Raw genomic sequence first — 19,400 nt, 5'->3', positions numbered from 1 at the left:
AGGTACTCTAAAGGTCTACCCTGTATGGAGTCAGCCAACTGAAAAGTGTTTCCTGTTGTGAACAGCAAAATTTCTTTGATTTACATTGTGATTTTGAGTCCTTCTGCCTCTTGGAACTCCTCACAGGAACAGGTGTCTATGAGGACTGAATCCCCAAGGACATACTTAGCCATGGGCCTGAATGCTAGTTCCTGAGCTGCTATTCAAGGAGAGGAAAAGGACTTATCTCTTCATTAAACACTTCTTGAAGATTTTAAAATTCCTGCCTTGCCAAACACTTTTAAAAAATCCTCTAGAATTCATGGACTTTGGGACCTATTGTATGTGTGTGCATACTCAGTCATGTTTGACTCTGTGCAACCAGAGCCCACCAGGTTTCTCTGTCCATGGAATTCTCCAGGAAAGAATACTGGAGTGGGTTGCCATGCCTTTCTCCAGGTGATCGTCCTGACTCAGGAATCAAACCTGGTCTCCAGCATTGCAGGAAGATTCTTTACCATCTGAGCCACCAGGGAAGCACTCTTGGGACCTATTATCCCTCAGATTAGCTCCACTTTGAAGCCACTTATTTCTACTCTCTGATACAACTGGTTCTAGTCAATTGGAGAACTGTCAAAGTCAAAACACAGACCCCACACTCACTGTGGCCACTCAACCCAAAGGGTAACAGCAGTAATTAGAATTTATTAAATTTCTCTCAATGTCAGGCAGGATTCTAAGAATTTGATTTCTGTTAACTCATTAATCTCAACCTCAAAGCTTAGGTAGGAACTATTATTATGCCATTCTTACTAATGCAGAGATAATGGGATAAAGAAAGATTAGGTAAATTATCCAAGGTCACGCAGCTGAGGAGCAATGGAGCTGGGACGCAAAACCAAGCAGTCTGGCTCTAGACTGTGTGTCTGGAGAGCAGTGCTATATTATCTCAGATGAAACTGACTTGTTTATATATCATTAAGTCCACATTAAGAAAAGGCAATGGCACCCCACTCCAGTACTCTTGCCTGGAAAATCCCATGGACAAAGGAGTCTGGTAGGCTGCAGTCCATGGGGTTACTGAGTCGGACATGACTGAGTGACTTCACTTTCACTTTTCACTTTCATGCCTTGGAGAAGGAAATAGCAACCCACTCCAGTGTTCTTGTCTGGAGAATCCCAGGGACGGGGGAGCCTGGTAGGCTGCCGTCTATGGGGTCGCAAAGAGTTGGACACGACTGAAGCAACATAGCAGCAGCAGCAGCAGCAGGCCCACACTGAGCTATTTCAAATCTTAAAAGATGATGCTGTGAAAGTGCTGCACTCAATATGCCAGCAAATTTGGAAAACTCAGCAGTGGCCACAGGACTGGAAAAGGTCCGTTTTCATTCCATTCCCAAAGAAAGGCAATGCCAAAGAATGCTCAAACTACCGCACAATTGCACTCATCTCACACGCTAGCAAAGTAATGCTCAAAATTCTCCAAGCCAGGCTTCAGCAATATGTGAACTGTGAACTTCCAGATGTTCAAGCTGGTTTTGGAAAAGGCAGAGGAACCAGAGATCAAATTGCCAACATCCGCTGGATCATGGAAAAGCAAGAGAGTTCCAGAAAAACATCTATTTCTACTTTATTGACTATGCCAAAGCCTTTGGCTGTGTGGATCACAATAAACTGTGGAAAATTCTTAAAGAGGTGGGACTACCAGACCACCTGACCTGCCTCTTGAGAAATCTGTATGCAGGTCAGGAAGCAACAGTTAGAAATGGACATAGAACAATAGACTGGTTCCAAATAGGAAAAGAAGTATGTCAAGGCTATATATTGTCACCCTGTTTATTTAACTTCTATGCAGAGTACATCATGAGAAACACTAGGCTGGAGGAAGCACAAGCTGGAATCAGGATTGCTGGGAGAAATATCAATAGCCTCAGATATGCAGATGACACCACCCTTATGGCAGAAAGTGAAGAACTAAAGAGCCTCTTGATGAAAGTGAAACAAGAGAGTGAAAAAGTTGGCTTAAAACTCAACATTCAGAAAACTAAGGTCATGGCATCCAGTCCCATCACTTCATGGCAAATAGATGGGGAAACAGTGGAAACAGTGGCTGACTTTGTTTTTTTGGGCTCCAAAATCACTGCAGATGGTGATTGCAGCCATGAAATTAAAAGACACTTGCTCCTTGGAAGGAAAGTTATGACTAACCAAGACAGCATATTAAAAAGCAGAGACATTACTTTGCAACAAAGGTCCATCTAGTCAAGGCTATAGTTTTCAGTGGTCATGTATGGATGTGAGAGTTGGAATGTGAAGAAAGCTGAGCACTGAAGAATTAATGCTTTTGAACTGTGGTGTTGGAGAAGACTCTTGATAGTCCCTTGGACAGGAAGGAGATCCAACCAGTCCATCCTAAAGGAAATCAGTCCTGAGTGTCCACTGGAAGGACTGATGTTGAAGCTGAAACTCCAATACTTTGGCCACCTGATGCAAAGAGCTGACTCATTTGAAAAGACCCTGTTGCTGGGAAAGATTGAGGGCAGGAGGAGAAGGGGATTGCAGAGGATAAGATGGTTTGACGGCATCACTGACTCAATGGACACGAGTTTGGGTGAACTCCGGGAGTTAGTGATAGACAGGGAGGCCTGGTGTGCCACGGTATGTGGGGTTGCAAAGAGTCAGATACAACTGAGTGATTGTACTGAAGTGAACTGAACTGAAGCCCACATCCCCTGTGCATCACCCTTGTACCTGCTGAATGGTAACCATTGCTGCAAAATCCCATGTACAAAGAAAGAATGCCAGGAGAGGGGAACTTGAAGGAGTTCGTGACTAACACTGTTTAATAAGTTGCCTCCATAGTTTTGTTTTCAAGGAGACAAAATTCTTGTGGGTTTTAAGCTAAAGTTTAAGGCAGATGGTTTTGGCTGGCCCAGGGTTCAATCTTTTAAAAATTACCCCACCAAGTACTCTGCCTTCTAAGAGCTGCTCTTCATAGAAAATATCTTGTCTGGAGAGTAACTAACACACATGCCTTTGTGTAGCTCGCCCCCTAGTGGCTATAAATCAGCACTACTGCTGCTGCTGCTGCTGCTGCTAAGTTGCTTCAGTCGTGTCTGACTGTGCGACCCCAGAGATGGCAGCCCGCCAGGCTCCCCCATCCCTGGGATTCTCCAGGCAAGAACACTGGGGTGGGTTGCCATCTCCTTCTCCAATGCATGAAAGTGAAAAGTGAAAGTGAAGTCGCTCAGTCGTGTCCGACTCCTAGCGACCTCATGGACTGCAGCCTACCAGGCTCCTCCGTCCATGGGATTTTCCAAGAGTACTGGAGTGGGGTGCCACTGCCTTCTCCAAATCAGCACTAACAGGAGATAAATGGCCCACCTTGGGTACAGTGATGCTGAGAAAGCTTGAGGGCAGGAGAAGGGGGTGACAGAGGACGAGATGGTTGGATGGCATCGCTGACTCAATAGACATGAGTCTGAGCAAACTCCAGGAGACAGTGAAGGAGAGGGAAGCCTGGAGTGCTATAGCTCATGGGGTCGCAAAGAGCTGGACATGACTTAGCGACTGAAGAACAGCAAAGGCACAGGAGGAGAGTGGGGAAAACAGAGCAGGAGAAACCCATCCTCTCACTCAGTTTTCAATAGCCCCCTGAGAGATTCTGCTAGAGTTAAAATTAATCACATTAAAATACGAGAGGAGAACAAAGCTCAAATATTGTCATGGCAATGAATCACAGTCCATTTGTTTGTACAAATTTTCCTTTACCATAGTTCTTTCAAAAATATAAAGCACTTCAAGGGCACAGTTATTCACGTGTCCCTTATAGGGTTGATGTACTTTTCCCCATCTTCACATGGCATCCATGGGTAACAGCTGGCTCTTGGGGGGCTGATCCTGAGATGAGACTGTCCCCAGCTCTTCTTGAGCCTCGGCGCTCCTCTCCCTTGCTGGGGAAGGGAGAAGGGAAGCAACCTGTCACGTGCACGAAGTCACTGACCTGATGGAACTGCAGCGACGGCACAAGCCCCGACACCGACACCGCAGTCAGGCAGCGGTAACGGGCCCACCCGTCAGCCCAACAGTGACGGAGAGCCTGCGCGGGGGCTGCCCTTGCAAGCCAGACTCACCGCACCCACTGGGACGGTCCTTGCCCACCCCAGCCAGACAGCCGAGGGGGAAGAAGAAACACGAAGTCTGCAAGTGCTCTACACGGAACTTCTGGGCGTCTCTGCATCGCCAGCAAGTGTGATGATGCGACCCTGCGGGGAAGGCGGCCCTACAACCACACCAACCAGAACAGCCCGCCGCGCAGCAGCTCTGCCCAGGGATCTGTTCCCCTCAGTTCAATGGCGGAGAAATGAAGCCCAGGATCCCACCTTCTGGTTCTGCCAGAGACTTTCGGAAGCTAACTTTTATTCTTCTATGTGCGCGCGCGTAACTTCCACAATGTTCTGGTCTCAGCACTTAAAACCAAACGTGAAGACAATAGATGCTACACTGTGCATCACTGATTGGAAACATCCAAGACAGACACGGCAGAGCCCATCCTGGCCACGGGGTCCTCTCTTTACCTGTAATGAGGAGTTGCCACACTCTCACCTGCCAATCAAGGAAGTGACTGACAGAACTGCCTGCAAATTCTGGCTTAAACTATGAGTATCCTCAATTAATGCCCTTCTTTGGCTTTCCCTTTCACAACCCCCTTGCTATTTGTTGAAGTGAGGAAGAGAAAAGCAGAGATAAAAGGGAAACAAATGTTCACAAGGTTCAAGTACCCCATACCATCAAGATGGGAGTCTTGGTGATATCTCTGAACAATTAATTCTAGGAATGGCTACTTAAAGGGGGCTTTCCAGGTGGCACTCTGGGGAAGAATTAGCCTGCCAATGCAGGAGACACAAGAGACACAGGTTTGATTCCTGGGTTGGGAAGATCCCCTGGAGGAGGCATGGTTACCCACTCTAGTATTCTTGCCTGGAGAATCCCACGAATAGAGGAGCCGGCAGGGGGGTGGGGGTGGGGGGCTACAGTCCACAAGGTCACAAATGGCTACTAAAAGAAAAAGTTGAACAATGAATCCATAATATTCTACTCACCTGAGAAATACATATCAAGAATCAGCTCAGACTTCCACAATAGCTTTGTACCACGCCCCAGCTGGTTCATTTTTACTCTGCTACACACTCCAAGTTATTATTGTTCCATGTTTTAATTATGTACATTTTTAAACCCCCAAATACATTATTATTATCATTGTTTCTACACTCAACATTCATCTGGATTTTCTACTTACAATGGGTTCTTTCTTGCATTTCCATGTTAAGACAGAAGAAAATATTCGATGTATAGACTCTTATGCCCCATATAAAATTTTTCAAGACAGCATAAGGAAAAATAATTGGGAATGAGCATCAGGAGATGTGGGTGCTACACATAAATGCTCACTGGCTATGAACAGCAGGACAATCTCATTTAACAAAGAGGCCAGGTGGGCATCTTAGAATGGTCCTAGCTTCTGTAGGACCTTGATGAAGGCTAAGCAGACCTCCTGAAGATATCTTAAGGCTTCTTGTCTTGGCCCTACAGTGTCAAATTCTGCAGGCTGACAAGCAAAGCTGTAATATAACTGGGTGTCCCAGTGGCTGATACTCCCGAGTTCGTCGGGGGTGAGGTCTGATTGAGAGTCGTCAATGGCTGTGGGTTTACTCCATCTGCTGGCTGATTCTGCTCAGGCGTCACTAATAACTGTATCTCTTGGCTAGTTCAGTAATGCCTGACTCTCTGTGACCCCATGGTCTGGAGCTCACCAGGCTCTCCTGTCCATGGGACTTTCCAGGCAGGAATACTGACTGGAGTGGGCTGCCATGTCCTCTCCCAGATGCACAGTGCTTTGTTAGTTTCCTTTCAGATGGAGCAAGACTAGAAATGATTAGGACTGGGGCCTCACTGCATTTTGAATAGGGAAAGGGGGTTTCTGAACAGAATGGACCAGAACACAGTATCCATGAGGCAGAAGATAGAAGATGTGGTTCTGGGCAATAAGTCCATGTGGTAACTGCCTGTGATTTCATCCCGACTGAACCTAAACATTCAGGGAGTTCAGTTATCCCTTCATCACAGTCTGTAAAAGGTCCCTCCCTTGGGTGGAAGGGGTAGGCTGGGGCTGGGTGGACTGACTAGGACTTGCCAGAGCTTCCGTGCAGAGCAACCCAGACTAATTAGTTGTCCTTTTTTTATGACCTATTTTTCATGGGGCGTATCTTTAACTATTTGAAATTAGGGTTCTTGGTTAAGAATACTATTCCAATTATTAAATCATCCCTATGGGAAAAAGTGATTTTCTTTATTAAAATCTGCTTTAATTTGTGGTTCCAGAAATGCTTGAGAAAGGGGGTTGAACACAGCAAAGATTAGGTAAATGTTAAAATTTACTTTACATATAGTCTAGATTCTTCCTAACGCTGTGCTTGTAGTCCAAGGGACTGGATCACATTCTCAATGACAAAACCTTTAAGAAAGTCCTGTTAGGAGTGATGCTGAAATATAAGCCAGACCCACCCGAGGCTGCATTCTCATCTACACAGAATGAGTTTGGAATGAAACTTGATTATAGGATGAAAATTCACCTAACTACAGGGATGTAGTATTTGGTACAGCAGCAGTTTCAAGGCAGCTTCTTGAAATAAATGCCTCAAGTCACAGTAGGTTATAGTATTCACACCCGCCCCGACTGTCCTGAGTGGTGCTGTGATTTGCAGACATTTGTTGAGGTCTCACACACCTGTGAGTTCTTGAAGGACGGGCCAGCTCTTCCCAACTTAGCATGTACAGGACACATGGTGAGCACAGAACTGAACCTAGGACCACCTTAGCTTCTCCCCTGCATGGCTCACCCCTGCCTGAAAGCTCTCCAGGACCTTACAGTACATTGATTCTCTATTTCCTGTACCTATGGCCCATGAAATCATCACAGACACTGAGCCACTGTTCCTAAGGGCAGTACAGGTTCAGGTTCCTTCGAGCCCCTGGTCACAAATTTTTGTCAATCGATCAATATATAACCTTGTTTTATGTGCATGTCTGTTTAAAAACTCACTATGTAACATATTATTGATGCATTAACACAACTCACAGCAACAGCAGTGTCGCTCATGCCTGAAGTAAGTTTATCTAACACACAGGTTTTCTCCATAAGGCACATACATCACAGCCTCTACATATAGGAAGACTAGACAGCACTTTAGCACAAAGTTTGGGGGCCATTTTAAGTGGCAAAATCACCAAGAGAAAGCACATCATTTCGGAAAATGTGTCCTTGGCTGGACTGCAAAAGGGATACTCATTTAAGAGTTGAAACAAGACGGCAGATACCTTGCTGATCTCATGAGACTGCCCAGTAACTCAATTTTTTTGCCACTATGTGCTTGTCTGCAAATGACTGTGAAAGCCCACGATGACTGATTTCAAGGTTACAAATAAATTGTAGGGAATGGGTGAATATTCAGGTCTGGAAGCCATGAAGATTTACTGTCTATTTTAACCCCTCTGAATTTAAAATTCTCTATAATTGTCTCTTGCTTGTAATGCCAACTCTACTTCTCTGCCCCCAGGACAACACGAACACTGGTCATGACAAATTTCTTGCAGTTTCCCAAGCACGCATTATTCCCTCATCTTTAACTGTTATTTTGAACCATGCATTTTCTCACTATCTTCCTAGAAGCAACTTACAACTCTCACATTCCCCCATCATTGTCTCTCACAGTGTCATGGGACACTGGGCAACATTCCAATAATAATATTAATAGTAGCTGTAACACTGTCCAAATTCCTATGTCCGGGTATTGTTCTGTACGATTTATAAGTGTTTACTCATTTAATCCACACAACAAACCTATAGACAGAAACAACTAACATGCCCCATTTTAAAGATAAGAAAATTGAGACATGACAATGTCAAGTACCTGGCCGGAATCACTCAGCCTGTGAGTGGCAGAGTCAAAGGCAGCCCTGGACAAGCGTAATTCCAATGTCACACTCTCCTAGTAGCTGCGGATTTCCAGCAGCATTTAGACTAAGACGCTGTCTTCTGTGGTATGGGAACAGAGATGGAGACGGAGATGGAGGAAGAGATATATAAATATGCATCTCATTTCATATCCTGCCATCTGTATTTGAGAAAAAATATATTAAAATGACACCAAGCACTGCATATATAATTATGGATAATTATACTTGTGCATAAGCATCTTCTATCATCCAAAAAGGTAAAAAAAATCCTTTAAAATTTGAATGTAAGTCTGTATTCATCATTTGTTTTTTCATTTTCTTTTATTTTCTGATGCTTTGGAATCTTGGGTCCTTGCTGACATTGGAGGGGCTCCCCTTTGCAGAGTGACCTACTTTCTAGAGATGAGAAGGCTGCCTTCATCCCCCAACAACCTCCTTTCTCAGTGTTTACACTCGGGGCCACCATCCACCCGCCCTAATGAATACGGGGCCAAGTACGGGACAACGCAGGGTAGCATGCAGGCTCAGAACTCAGGGAGATTATTCAAACCAACCAGTTCTGAGTCTGCTTACCCGCTGTGCCTTGGCTTTCCTGTGGAAACCACGACAAAGGCCATTGCCTGTGTTTCCCCCTTGCTCCCTCAGTCTCCCGACTGACCCTAGTGCCCCCTTATGCTCCTGTGAGGTCACATGCTTCCTCCTCTTGGGATCTATGAATAACAACCTGCTTGTTCTACAACAACCATCTCCAGGGGCAGGGCTGGCCTTATTATACCTGAATACAATAAAACCTACATTTTAAAAGAGTCTTAATTCTGAAATAGTATTTTTCCCACTACCCACAAGTTAGCCATTTTTTTTTTCTGCTAAGACCATCTGAAAATGTTAAGGTAAATGCTTATCAAAACACTTCAGATTAAAAGCACATTATGCTGTTCAGAAAGAGTTTCTTTTTTAAAATGAGCTTATTTTATCCCCAGTCAAGCTCAAGAAGAAGAAAAAGACAACTAAGGAAAAAACCCACTCTTTTCCATTTTCTGACATCTGCCTTAGTCCAAGAGGGTTCAAGAAAAAAGAACTACAGATACCTCCTTTTAGACTGGACAAAGGTAAAATCCACAAATAGAGAAGCCATCAATTTGACATCAAGACAGTCATGTTCTGAAGGGTCTGCAGCCAGGAACTCAAACTCTTCTCAGAGTATGCAAAGCATTCTGCACAGTTCCTGGCCATTATAGTCAATAGGGCATGGTCTGTATAAAGGTATTTCCTGTGTTTTCAAAATAAAATCATTCTAAAAATGTGAATCTGCCTTCTGTCAGGTTGAGAAGCACACATGCCCCTCCTTAGAAGTTCCAATAAGATTAGTACTAACCCAGACATCCTTGACTCCCTCCTCTTACCAGGGAATCTATAAGCATGTCCAGTTTGCAACTCAGAAACCATTAACTAAAAGATCTTGGGAGAATAAGCAGCTTTGTGTTAAGAGCAAGTGCTTTGCTGTGTTATGACTAACCATACAAGCCATTTAGCCACTTTAGATTGGGACTTTAGAATGATTTCACCAGAAAAATCTGCTCTGTTGGGATGCTGCACTGAGAAGAAATGTGAGGCCCATCTGCCTTCTCGAAAGTGTCGTGCTTTATTATCCGGTAACAAACTGTTCTTCTTGCCTTGTTGGAGCAACGGCCCCTCCACTTCGGAAAACTTAAAAAGCTGCCTATGATTTCCTTGATACGTGCTCTCCGAAAAGAAAGGGAAGGAGGTGCCATTTGCTGGGTGCCTCTGCCATGCCAGGTGCAAGGCCAGTTGCTAAAAGATGGTCTTGAAGGGCCCTCCAGCAGCTGTGAAACAGAAGAGCATCTGCCCAGTTTCATCCTGAGGAAGCTGACACCCAAACAGGTTAAATAACTGCCCCATGCTTGCATGCTAAGTCGCTTCAATTGTGTCCAACTCTTTGCGACCCTATGGACTGTAGCCCATCAGGCTCATCTATCCATGGGATTTTCCCAGCAAGAATACTGGAGTAGGTTGCCATGCCCTTCTCCAGGGAATGTTCTCAACCCAGGATCGAAACTGCGCCTCCTGTGTCTTCTGCTTTACAGGCGGATTCTTTACCACTGAGCCACCAGGGAAGCCCAAATAACTGCCCTACTGGCCAGTTATTAATAAATGGCTCACTAGTAGTAAGTGGCTTTTTAAGTGGGAAGCATGGAATTAAAATCTAGACTCACTCAACTCCAAAAATTTGTCATTTAACGTTTCCTGGGCAATGCCTACTCAGGAGATGTAAAAACGAGGAATAACAATCTTATATGACTTGAACTTTTCTTCAAAGAGATCCAAAAGGTTACTCAAATCTCAGACTGTGGAGGAGGTCGCTAAGGAGTTTACAGACAAGATTACTCCTCCTTTGGAAGCACAGAGAGACTCCTTTACCAGGACAGTTTCCAGCATCCAGAGCTTTCTGGGCCAGACACTTGAGGTCCTCAACCAGCTTTCTGCGTTTTGCACAATGGCCTCTAGGTGGCACCACCAGCCTGTCTTTCCATTAGCGAGGCCTGTCTATTTCTGCTGACAGGTAGTCAAAAGAGAAAATTTCTGCTTGTGAAAGTGGTTACATCATTTCTAGCATTAGAAATCATGACTGACTAGTCTTTTCAGTTTCTCCATTACCTGATGCAAGATTGTGGCCTGGAAGAAGTTTCAGAGGAAGGACTAAAATTGAAAGCTCAAAGAAAGTACCAGGGAAAAATCAACACTCCGTTTTGGTTATTCTCTGTTCAAGATTTTTGCTTTTTTTAAAATGACTTTTCAAATCCTTGGAGTGGAGGCCACATAAGTGCTGAAGGCCTTAGAACAACATAATTTTAACTTTTACTTTAAAAATGCAACATTCTTCATAAAGTACTCACAAAGTACTCAAAAAACACTCAGCAGACGTTGAAAGCTAAGACAGAGACAGACCCCAGAAGCCAACTGTGAAAGGAATTATCAATCATGTTATGACGGATGGAGCTTCATCGAGAAAAATCACTCAAGAGTTTGGCTTGTGGGATACCCTGGAGATTTCACACAGGACTAATGCACAGAAATAAAAAAGGTGGTGCCTCATACCTCCCACCCTCATTTAGTCTATCCTTCCTAGAGACCTGCAGTAACACAAAAAGCTGGGATAATCCAAGTCCTACTGAGTGGTCTTTCCTCAACTTCCCTCTCTCCTCCATCCCTCAGACAAGAAAACAGATAACACTGTGTGTTCTGGGACCCAACTGCCCCCGACAAAACCCACTAGGACCTGGGTCAGAGACACATTGTGTCCAGGGATCAGTATGCGTAAAAAGCTCACTTTGCATTTTCCACATTGTTCAAAGGCACTAGAAATCCAGGTCGTATCAAAAGGAGGAACATGAATGGCAGTAACTCAACTGTACCCTAGCACCAGGCTCTCCTCCAGGACAGAATATCAGGATCGAGGGGAAGCAGTTCGAAATGTACACACCTCGGTCTGTTTCCTGCCATTCTGTATGACCTAAGGGTAAGAGATTGGATGATTTTGCACAACTTCCCAGGTGATTTGCATATGACTCCTGGCTCAACATGGGGCTTCCCTGGTGGTTCAAAAGGTAAAGAATCTGCCTGCAATGCAGGACACCCGGGTTCAATTCCTGGGTCAGGAAGATCCCCTGGAGAAGGAAATGCAACTCACTCAAGTATTCTTGTCTGGATAATTCCATGGTCATAAGAGCCTGGCAGGCTCCAGTCCACGGGGTCACAAAGAGTCAGACAGGACTGGGCGACTAACTTTCACTTTCACTTTCCTCACTCAACGCATTAAAGTAAAACCTGGAAGGAACTGTCAGAGAGGTAGAATGTGAGCTGCATCCACAATTCGACAGGCAACTCCTAGCAAAGAGTCTGCCAACACACCGGTGGGTGAGAGCAGGACCAGGGCCACCTTGGAACCTTGATCATCGACACACACCAAGCACAGGGACTCTCACCTCTCCATCAGTCTTGGAGTTTTTTGCTAAAATTTAGAAAAACAGATTCAGCTAAAAGATTAAATGGAAGGTCAAAGTCAAAATTTGGGATATGACAGCATAAAAATGAAGCTCTGTAAAGCAAGTTGCAAAGCTGAATACAATGCTTCAGAAGTGTTCTTCTTAGAAAAAACATGTTAAGACTACCAGTAAAAAAGGAATAACATCAAATTATTATTTTTTTTCTAGTTTTACAAATATTATTAGAGAGGTTTATAAAAAAGTTACTCTGATGCACCAATGGTTAAAGTAGAAATTACCCAGTGTTTATGGAAAGCAATTTGATGATATCAAAAGCTTTAAAAATATATATCATAGAAATGTTAGTTTCATGGATTTATCCTAATGACATGATCAAGGATGTACATCAATACCGAGAGGCAAAGATGTTAATTGCTGACTCATCTATAATTTTAAAACACTGAAATACTCAGTAAAAGAGCTTGGCTAAATAAACTGTAGTACACTCATATAAAAACAACTCTTTAGCAATGAAAACAATGCATATAACTGATGTGGAAACATTTTCAAAGAATTCCCATAAAAGATAAGGTTTTCCAAATAACAATAAAGCATAAATACCAATGTGTACAAATGAATATTAACATTAGTGTGTGTGTAAGTATATTCAAGGAAAGAGTATTTGCAGTTATAAAATAATGCCCGATGATTTCTAATTACTGAAGACAAAAGTCTGATTCATGTTGGTTATGAAGGAGGTAAAAAGAAACCCAAATTTACACCTGCAGAATTTGAGGTTAATAAGCCAAAGGTCATATAGAAATGTGATAATGATGAAAGCAAAAATGGACCGGAAGCAGAAACAAAAACAACAGATTATATTCAGGACAAGGCTGTGTTCTGATCTGCAAACTAAGTAAAAAGAAAATCTAGGTGGTAACTAATTAGCATCCATAGCAAGACAAAACTTTTAGGACAATATAAACTGCATGTCACACCATGATTAAATTTCAGGAGACTCTCAATCCGATTGTGATATGGAATCGGCATATGCGAATAACCCAGTCACCAGTCCCAAATAAGGTTTCTCTCACAATTGCCATCACCTGTTTAATTTAAACAGAATCTTCAGCCTCCTGTGAAGTAGATCTAACGAAGTCTAGATGCTTTCCGGGCTAACTACTCTTGGTTACACTTAATCAGAACTGAATAAACAAGCTCAGTATTAGTCACACTTGTACAAGTTATTCCACTCCGCTGCAGCCAGAGGAGACTTTCATGTGATCCTGTTCAAACCAGCTAAACATCTGGAAAATGTGGGAACTATTCTGCAAGGCACAGGAGGACCACACGCTCAGAGGAGACATCGCTTATGAGGCTGAGGTCAGGCCCCTGGGGGCTGGAAGGAGAGAGCTCACTGGAGATGGCTTACTTACTATGAAGCCAAGTTTTTTATAATCCCGGGTGTACATGGACTTGCGCTTCTCCATGCTGCCACTGCTGTTATTTGGTTCAGACTCTGCATCAAAAGCAATTCTTCGAAGTTCAAATATGATGTCCCGCTGAGCCTGAAGGGTTTAGGAAGGAAAAAAAAGGGAGGGAGAGAGAGCTGCCTTCATTCTGTGATGTTTCATCTGCTCCCTCATTCCCCAGGGTCTAAATGAATCACTGGGTACAGGCAAAAGGAAAACAGATAAAGGGCAACCAGTGTTCTAAGTTACAGCTCTGTGAACTTTTTCCCCCCTCCTGCCACTCTCCCTGCTGGTCAGCCCTGGCTTTATTCCACAATTATCCTCATGGCCAAGCCCCCTGAAGCTCTGGTATCAACTGCCCTGTGACATTCTCAATGAGGGCCCCAAATATGATGGAAGGCTTGTGATTGGAAAAAGCCAAGTTAGAGGATCTTGAAGTCCTGTACTGTCAGAAATAAAGTGAGACGCACATAAGGTTTAAGAACAATAGGTAGGTGATACGGGATCCCTAACTCCACTGAGAAGTGACTTCATAGAGACAAATCTGAAAAATGGTTAAAACGGTAAAGGTTCTGTGATGCACGTTTAACCACAATAAGAAAAAGGCATGTATCTTTTACATAAATAGGAGGAGGTTTTCAAGAAGGGAGGGCTGTTCCACCTCTGGACGCATTGCCTTTCGAACTAAAAGTCATAAGGCAGTCTCATCTCTCTGTGATGATTGCACTTGGCCTTGCCAGAAGTGTGGGGCACGTTAGACGGCCGCTGGAAGCCTCTGGATCATTCTGAATCGCGTGGCCTCACGCCACAAACGAAGTGCTGCGGCGGTTACACACTTCGCATGTGTGTCCACATCTGCCAGAGATCAGACCCTCACGTGCCAATAACGAGTGTTTTCCTTTCCAAAGCTGCAGCGCTGTTTAAGCTGCAAATATGCTACAGCAGCGCTCCCAGCTGTTTCCTCTCACTCTGTCTTCACACAGTAAAGTTCCCCCAGAGCCTTTTGGATCAAGACTTAACCTCTCAAGCACAACAGCCAGAGACCTAGAGAGATCTATAGCAGAGAGCCAACCGACAGAAATGGAAGCCCAGAAATCAGATGTAACCTGGGGCCTCGATGGCTCTGACCACTGGAGAATGGAAATACTCTCTCAGCCTGTAGAAGCCATATCACCAGAGCTGCCAAGTGGCTCTGTGTCCTGGGGACTTGACTCCAAAGCTATCACCAATGAAAGCACTGGAGCCAAGTGTCAGTATTTGTAGTCATGCGACGTCAGGCTTTCTTATCCAATAAGGAAAGAGTCTGCATGTGTTCGATACATTAACAAAACAATTCATTTATTTTATTCTATGATCCTATGCATGCTTAGTCACTTAGTTATGTCCAACTATTTGCGACCCTTTGGACTATAGCCTGCCTGGCTCCTCTGTCCATGGAATTTTCCAGGCAAGAATATTGGAGTGAGTTGCTATTTCCTACTCCAGGAGATCTTCCTGACCCAGGGATTGAACTCCTGTCTCCTGTGTCTTCTGCATTGCAAGAGGAGTTTTTACCCACTGAGCTGTCAGAGAAGCCCTCTCTGATTCTAGATTCACCAAAATTTTAAATCCATTTCCCTAAGTTCTGAGATGATAATAATATCATCATCATCAAAAGCCTCCTGGTTTCTAAGAAGCTCAAGAAAAGACCTTTAAGGATGTTCTTTCCCTCATATGCTTCGACTGTTGTCTAATGAGCACTCACCTGGTCCTGTGGGTCCATCTTGGTCATCATCCTATCTTCCAAAAGGTTAAAGGTCAGCACCTGCAGCACGTACAGCTGGTGTGCCATTTCATTGTTGATGGCCCGCTGAGCTCGGATGACATGCTAGGGAGATGGTTCATGAGTGAAACTTTTTTAAACAAAGGAAGAAAGTAACAGCAAATAACCTAATTTACCCACCCCACCCTCATCATGATGCCAAGTAGAACCTCAGAAGACCTCATTTGGAAGCACGGGGCATGAAGGTGGGTGGAACCACTTCAGGAGAAAGATGGGTGCATGCGAGACCCTGGAGTCTTCCTTTACATTTCAGGACCCAGTAAGGTTCCTGATCTTTAGGCCAGAACTGGGGAAAGACCTATTGTGTTCAGGGAAGAGTGGAAGTGCAGCAGGAAATGGACATTTGGTGACTATTACAGCCATATAAGAGAAGGTATGCCTGAAATGGGAGCATCTTGAGGACAGCTATGGATTTCTACAACAGAAGCACTCCTTGGCTGCTTGCCTTGCCAGAAAAATAAATGGTACACAGGCACTGTAAGCACTTCTGCCATCCTCTTACCCTACAGCTGTCTCTGAGAAGTGATCCCACGTCTAAACTGGGAAAGCTTTAGAAGCATCACACAAAGGCAAAGTAACTACCAGATCTGTCATTAATTCCCTGTGGACACTATATGGTGGCCACTACCCCCACAATGCAGTGAGTGAATTTTCTTTAGAAAATGACCCTTCCCCTTAGAAACAGAACCAAAATGGAATGAATATAAAAGGAGGGGCAGGAGACTATAATATGTGGGCCTTTGTCCCGTCAAGGGCTGGGTTTGAAATGGAATTCAAGACTCGGACCTAATATGCATCTGCTTTGGCAGAAACCACAGCTGTGCCTTGAACATGCCAGTCAACTAGAGATGTTCCTGGTGGTTCAGTGGCTAAGACTCTGTGCTCCCAGTGCAGGAGGCCCAGGCTCGATCCCTAGTCAGGGAATTAGATCCTGCATGCTTCAGCTGAGACCCAGTACAGGCAAATAAATAAATGAATACTTTGTAAAATGCCAACCAACCAGTCAAAGTGGTGAAACACCCACTCGAATGAGTTATTTTGAATTGCTAGGCCCAACCATGTCTTGCTGTCTCAAGGAATTTTCTCTGGGTACCCTGAACCTGGCGTGTACCTGGACTCCACAGCCTGGCTCTGAGCACCATGATAAAATAGCCAATTAAAGGAGAGGTGGAGTGAAGAACAAGACACAGAAGGAAGTCGCTGAACCAAAATCAGGTGGGTTGGAGGGTGGGAAGCCAAGCAATGTGATGGGGAAAAATCAAACCTCATATCTTCCAATCTTCCCAACAGAATGTTATTTCTTGGTATATGTTTAATGTCCAAAGTGTATGGACACTAAAGTATATGGCTATTTATTTTATTAGCAACTCAACAGTATCTACACTCCAAGTTCTTGCCAGAGAATACCAACCAATCTTAAACTTCCAATCATCAAGGTCTCATTTAAAAAGTCACATTGAAGTAAACTGATCTTTGAGACATGGTAGCTATAGTCATTTCACCCACTCCATCTCTGGGCATTCTAACTTCAACTGCCACACCAAGGTGATATCAACAACAGGCTAAGACTTTAATCCCAGTTTCTACTCTTTCATCACCCTGCTCTCCACCCCCTACACAAATACCTTCATTTCTCTATGATTAATATTGTTGCTTCCACTTTTATTGAGAGTGAGTATGAAAAATAAACGTATTTTGAATCCCTCTGCAATTTCTACAAAACCATTCTTGGACAAAGAATATATTAGAATGTTCTGACAATCCCCGTTTCAGATTCCAGTTCCAGGGGGTGGAAATATGTCATCCTCCAAAGACCTAGGGTACCCCTTTTATCAAGTAATGAAAAGTACGCTCATATGGTTTCTCTTTATCCTTAACAGCCAGGAAGTTTAACATCAAACTTGATGACAAATCATAGTTATTATTATTGGCTTTGGATTCTAGAATATTTATTTTATTTGCCCCCATAAGGTTTTTAATTTTTAATGGCCTCATGGTATTGGAATGTGTGTGTGTGTGTGTGTGTGTGTGTGTGTGTGTGTGTGTGTGTGTGTAACTGTATGTTTGCAGAACTCCTTTTTGGAATTACACAAGCATAAATCTTTCTTCTTCTTTTTTTTTTTTTTGGTAAGCAGAAGAATCAATCACACATGTTTCTTTCAGCCTTTAGTTAAAAGTCAAGCAATAGATAAGGCCTCAAGAAATCTTGCTATTTGATTTACTTCTAAACATTTACAACATAACATGTAAAGCCTCTTCTTAACTGAGGTTTCAGGTATTTTTTGCATCACAGTGAATGAGTGGGTTTCATGGCTGACCTTTCTGCCTTTCTCTGATAAAGTGGCCCAGGAAAATGATGGTCAAAATTTCAGGACTTCTCTCAGAGTCTGATATGTTTCTCTTTAGTTTCCTCATTAAAAATGGTATTTGCTCATATTGGTGGATTTGTTAAAGTCAGGGAGTCCCTAATTTCCTTAAATACAAAGCTAAAGCTCTGGTGAGTTATAATAAACCTGCCACAAGGCATTTCTCTCTTCCAGGGACCCCCGCCCTCCAATCACAAGGCCATCCCTGGAGGAAAGCTTTATTTATTCCATTTCCAAAAGCACACTTTTACCGCCTTTCTACTTCCCACTGCTTGATCACAGAAGCAAGTCACAGGACAAACCACAAAACCACACCAAAAGAGGAGATCTATAAATCCACCAGACCCTTCTTCCCCAGCAAGGTGCTCACAGCACACAGGTACTCACCGTTAAGATGATGGAACGCAATTGCTTCTGAGCCAAAATATTCGCCATCTCCTGTGGAAGAAAACACGCAGATAGAAAAGCATCAGTTAGAAAGAAACATTTCCACGTGGCCCCAGATGACTTTATTCTGGGGTGTGCTTCAAAACTGGATATCAGCAGTATTTCTTACCAAAGAAAGGGCTCAAATGGACAGTACCACTCAACTGACTTTGTAAATGTTGTTTAGATAATACAGCAATGTCCAAAAACAAAGGAAAGAAATTTAGCACCGGTGACTTCTTTCTTTTTCTTTTTGTTTCTTTTTTAGAATTTCTTCCTTCCAGGAAAAGGTGAGTACTAAATCAAAATCAAACACTCCAAATGAGAGCAGTGGCTCTCCACTGAAATGGCTCATCAGCTTTTATTAGAATATATATGTGCAGAGAGTTGTCACTACAAGGCAACATATGCCCGCACCTAAGAGATTTCAATACTAGAGAGCCATCACTTTAAAGATCTAAGACTTCTAAAAGCCATTTCATCTGCATCTGTGCAAAACCAAACATTGAGTAGTATATATCCCAAGGTTTAATAGTCTATGTAAATGAACTGAGTGAAGTTTTAGCAAAGGACAGACATCTGGGCAGAGCTATGCTCTAGGTCCACACCCAGTCTCCCTGAGCCTCAGTTCTGCAGACTGTGCATTGGTCTACCTGACTGGCATAGAGTTTCTGCAGGTGGTTTTATTAAATGACATGATTTACAGATGCTCTTTCTAAACATTGTCAAATAGATACTAAGGGAAAATTAAACAGTTGAATGCAATTGGGGTACAAACATCCAAAAGGAAAAATACTGCTCATATTCAGGAAGTCACTGGGATGTTTATTGATGAAGGGGGTAATTTGAGGGTCACCACTCTTACTGAGTAGAGAAGAAGCTAAGTTATAATTTAAAAACACAACCGTGAATTTGATCAAGGTCAAAATAAACTTGTAGAAAGCAAGGCGAACTCAGAACACAGGGAGAAAGTATAAGGGGGTGCACAGGCAGGGCTGGACAGGAGCAGAATGAGGGTGCAGGGCCTGCTGAGTGCCGACGAAGGGAACGTGGGGACTTACAGTCAGAGGACACTCAAGGATGTCAACACTGCTGTCTACACCAACCTAACGGCCATCGCCACCACAGAAGGAAAGCAGGTAGGAGAGAGAGGGATGGAAATTAGGAGCACTCTGTTAGACATCACAGCTTAATGATAACGTCCCCGCTCATCCACAGCATCAAAGAGACACACGTACAAATACTCTACGGTGATCTAAAAAGGCCAGAGGTGGCATCAGTCAAAATCCAATGCTGAATCCTCTTCCAACCTCTT

At 43.6% G+C, this 19,400-nt stretch overlaps 1 protein-coding gene across 6 annotated transcripts in view; it reads right to left on the bottom strand.

Annotated features, from left to right (window-relative positions):
* The window catches only part of ELMO1 (engulfment and cell motility 1), a 581,422-nt gene that overhangs the window by 338,222 nt on the left and 223,800 nt on the right, over positions 1–19,400 (bottom strand). For all 6 annotated transcript variants that reach the window (XM_060414767.1, XM_027968620.3, XM_060414768.1 and 3 more), the window contains 3 exons: positions 18,047–18,097; positions 15,216–15,338; positions 13,436–13,567 (listed from right to left, as the gene is read on the bottom strand). In XM_060414767.1, the coding sequence (XP_060270750.1) occupies positions 13,436–13,567; positions 15,216–15,338; positions 18,047–18,097 (306 nt within the window). The remainder of the gene's footprint in view (positions 1–13,435; positions 13,568–15,215; positions 15,339–18,046; positions 18,098–19,400) is intronic.

This window comes from Ovis aries, chromosome 4, assembly GCF_016772045.2.
Source record: "Ovis aries strain OAR_USU_Benz2616 breed Rambouillet chromosome 4, ARS-UI_Ramb_v3.0, whole genome shotgun sequence".
Taxonomy (NCBI): Eukaryota; Metazoa; Chordata; class Mammalia; order Artiodactyla; family Bovidae; genus Ovis; species Ovis aries.
The sequence above is the reverse complement of the archived record's forward strand: the minus strand, read 5'-3'. Positions and strand labels throughout refer to the sequence as shown.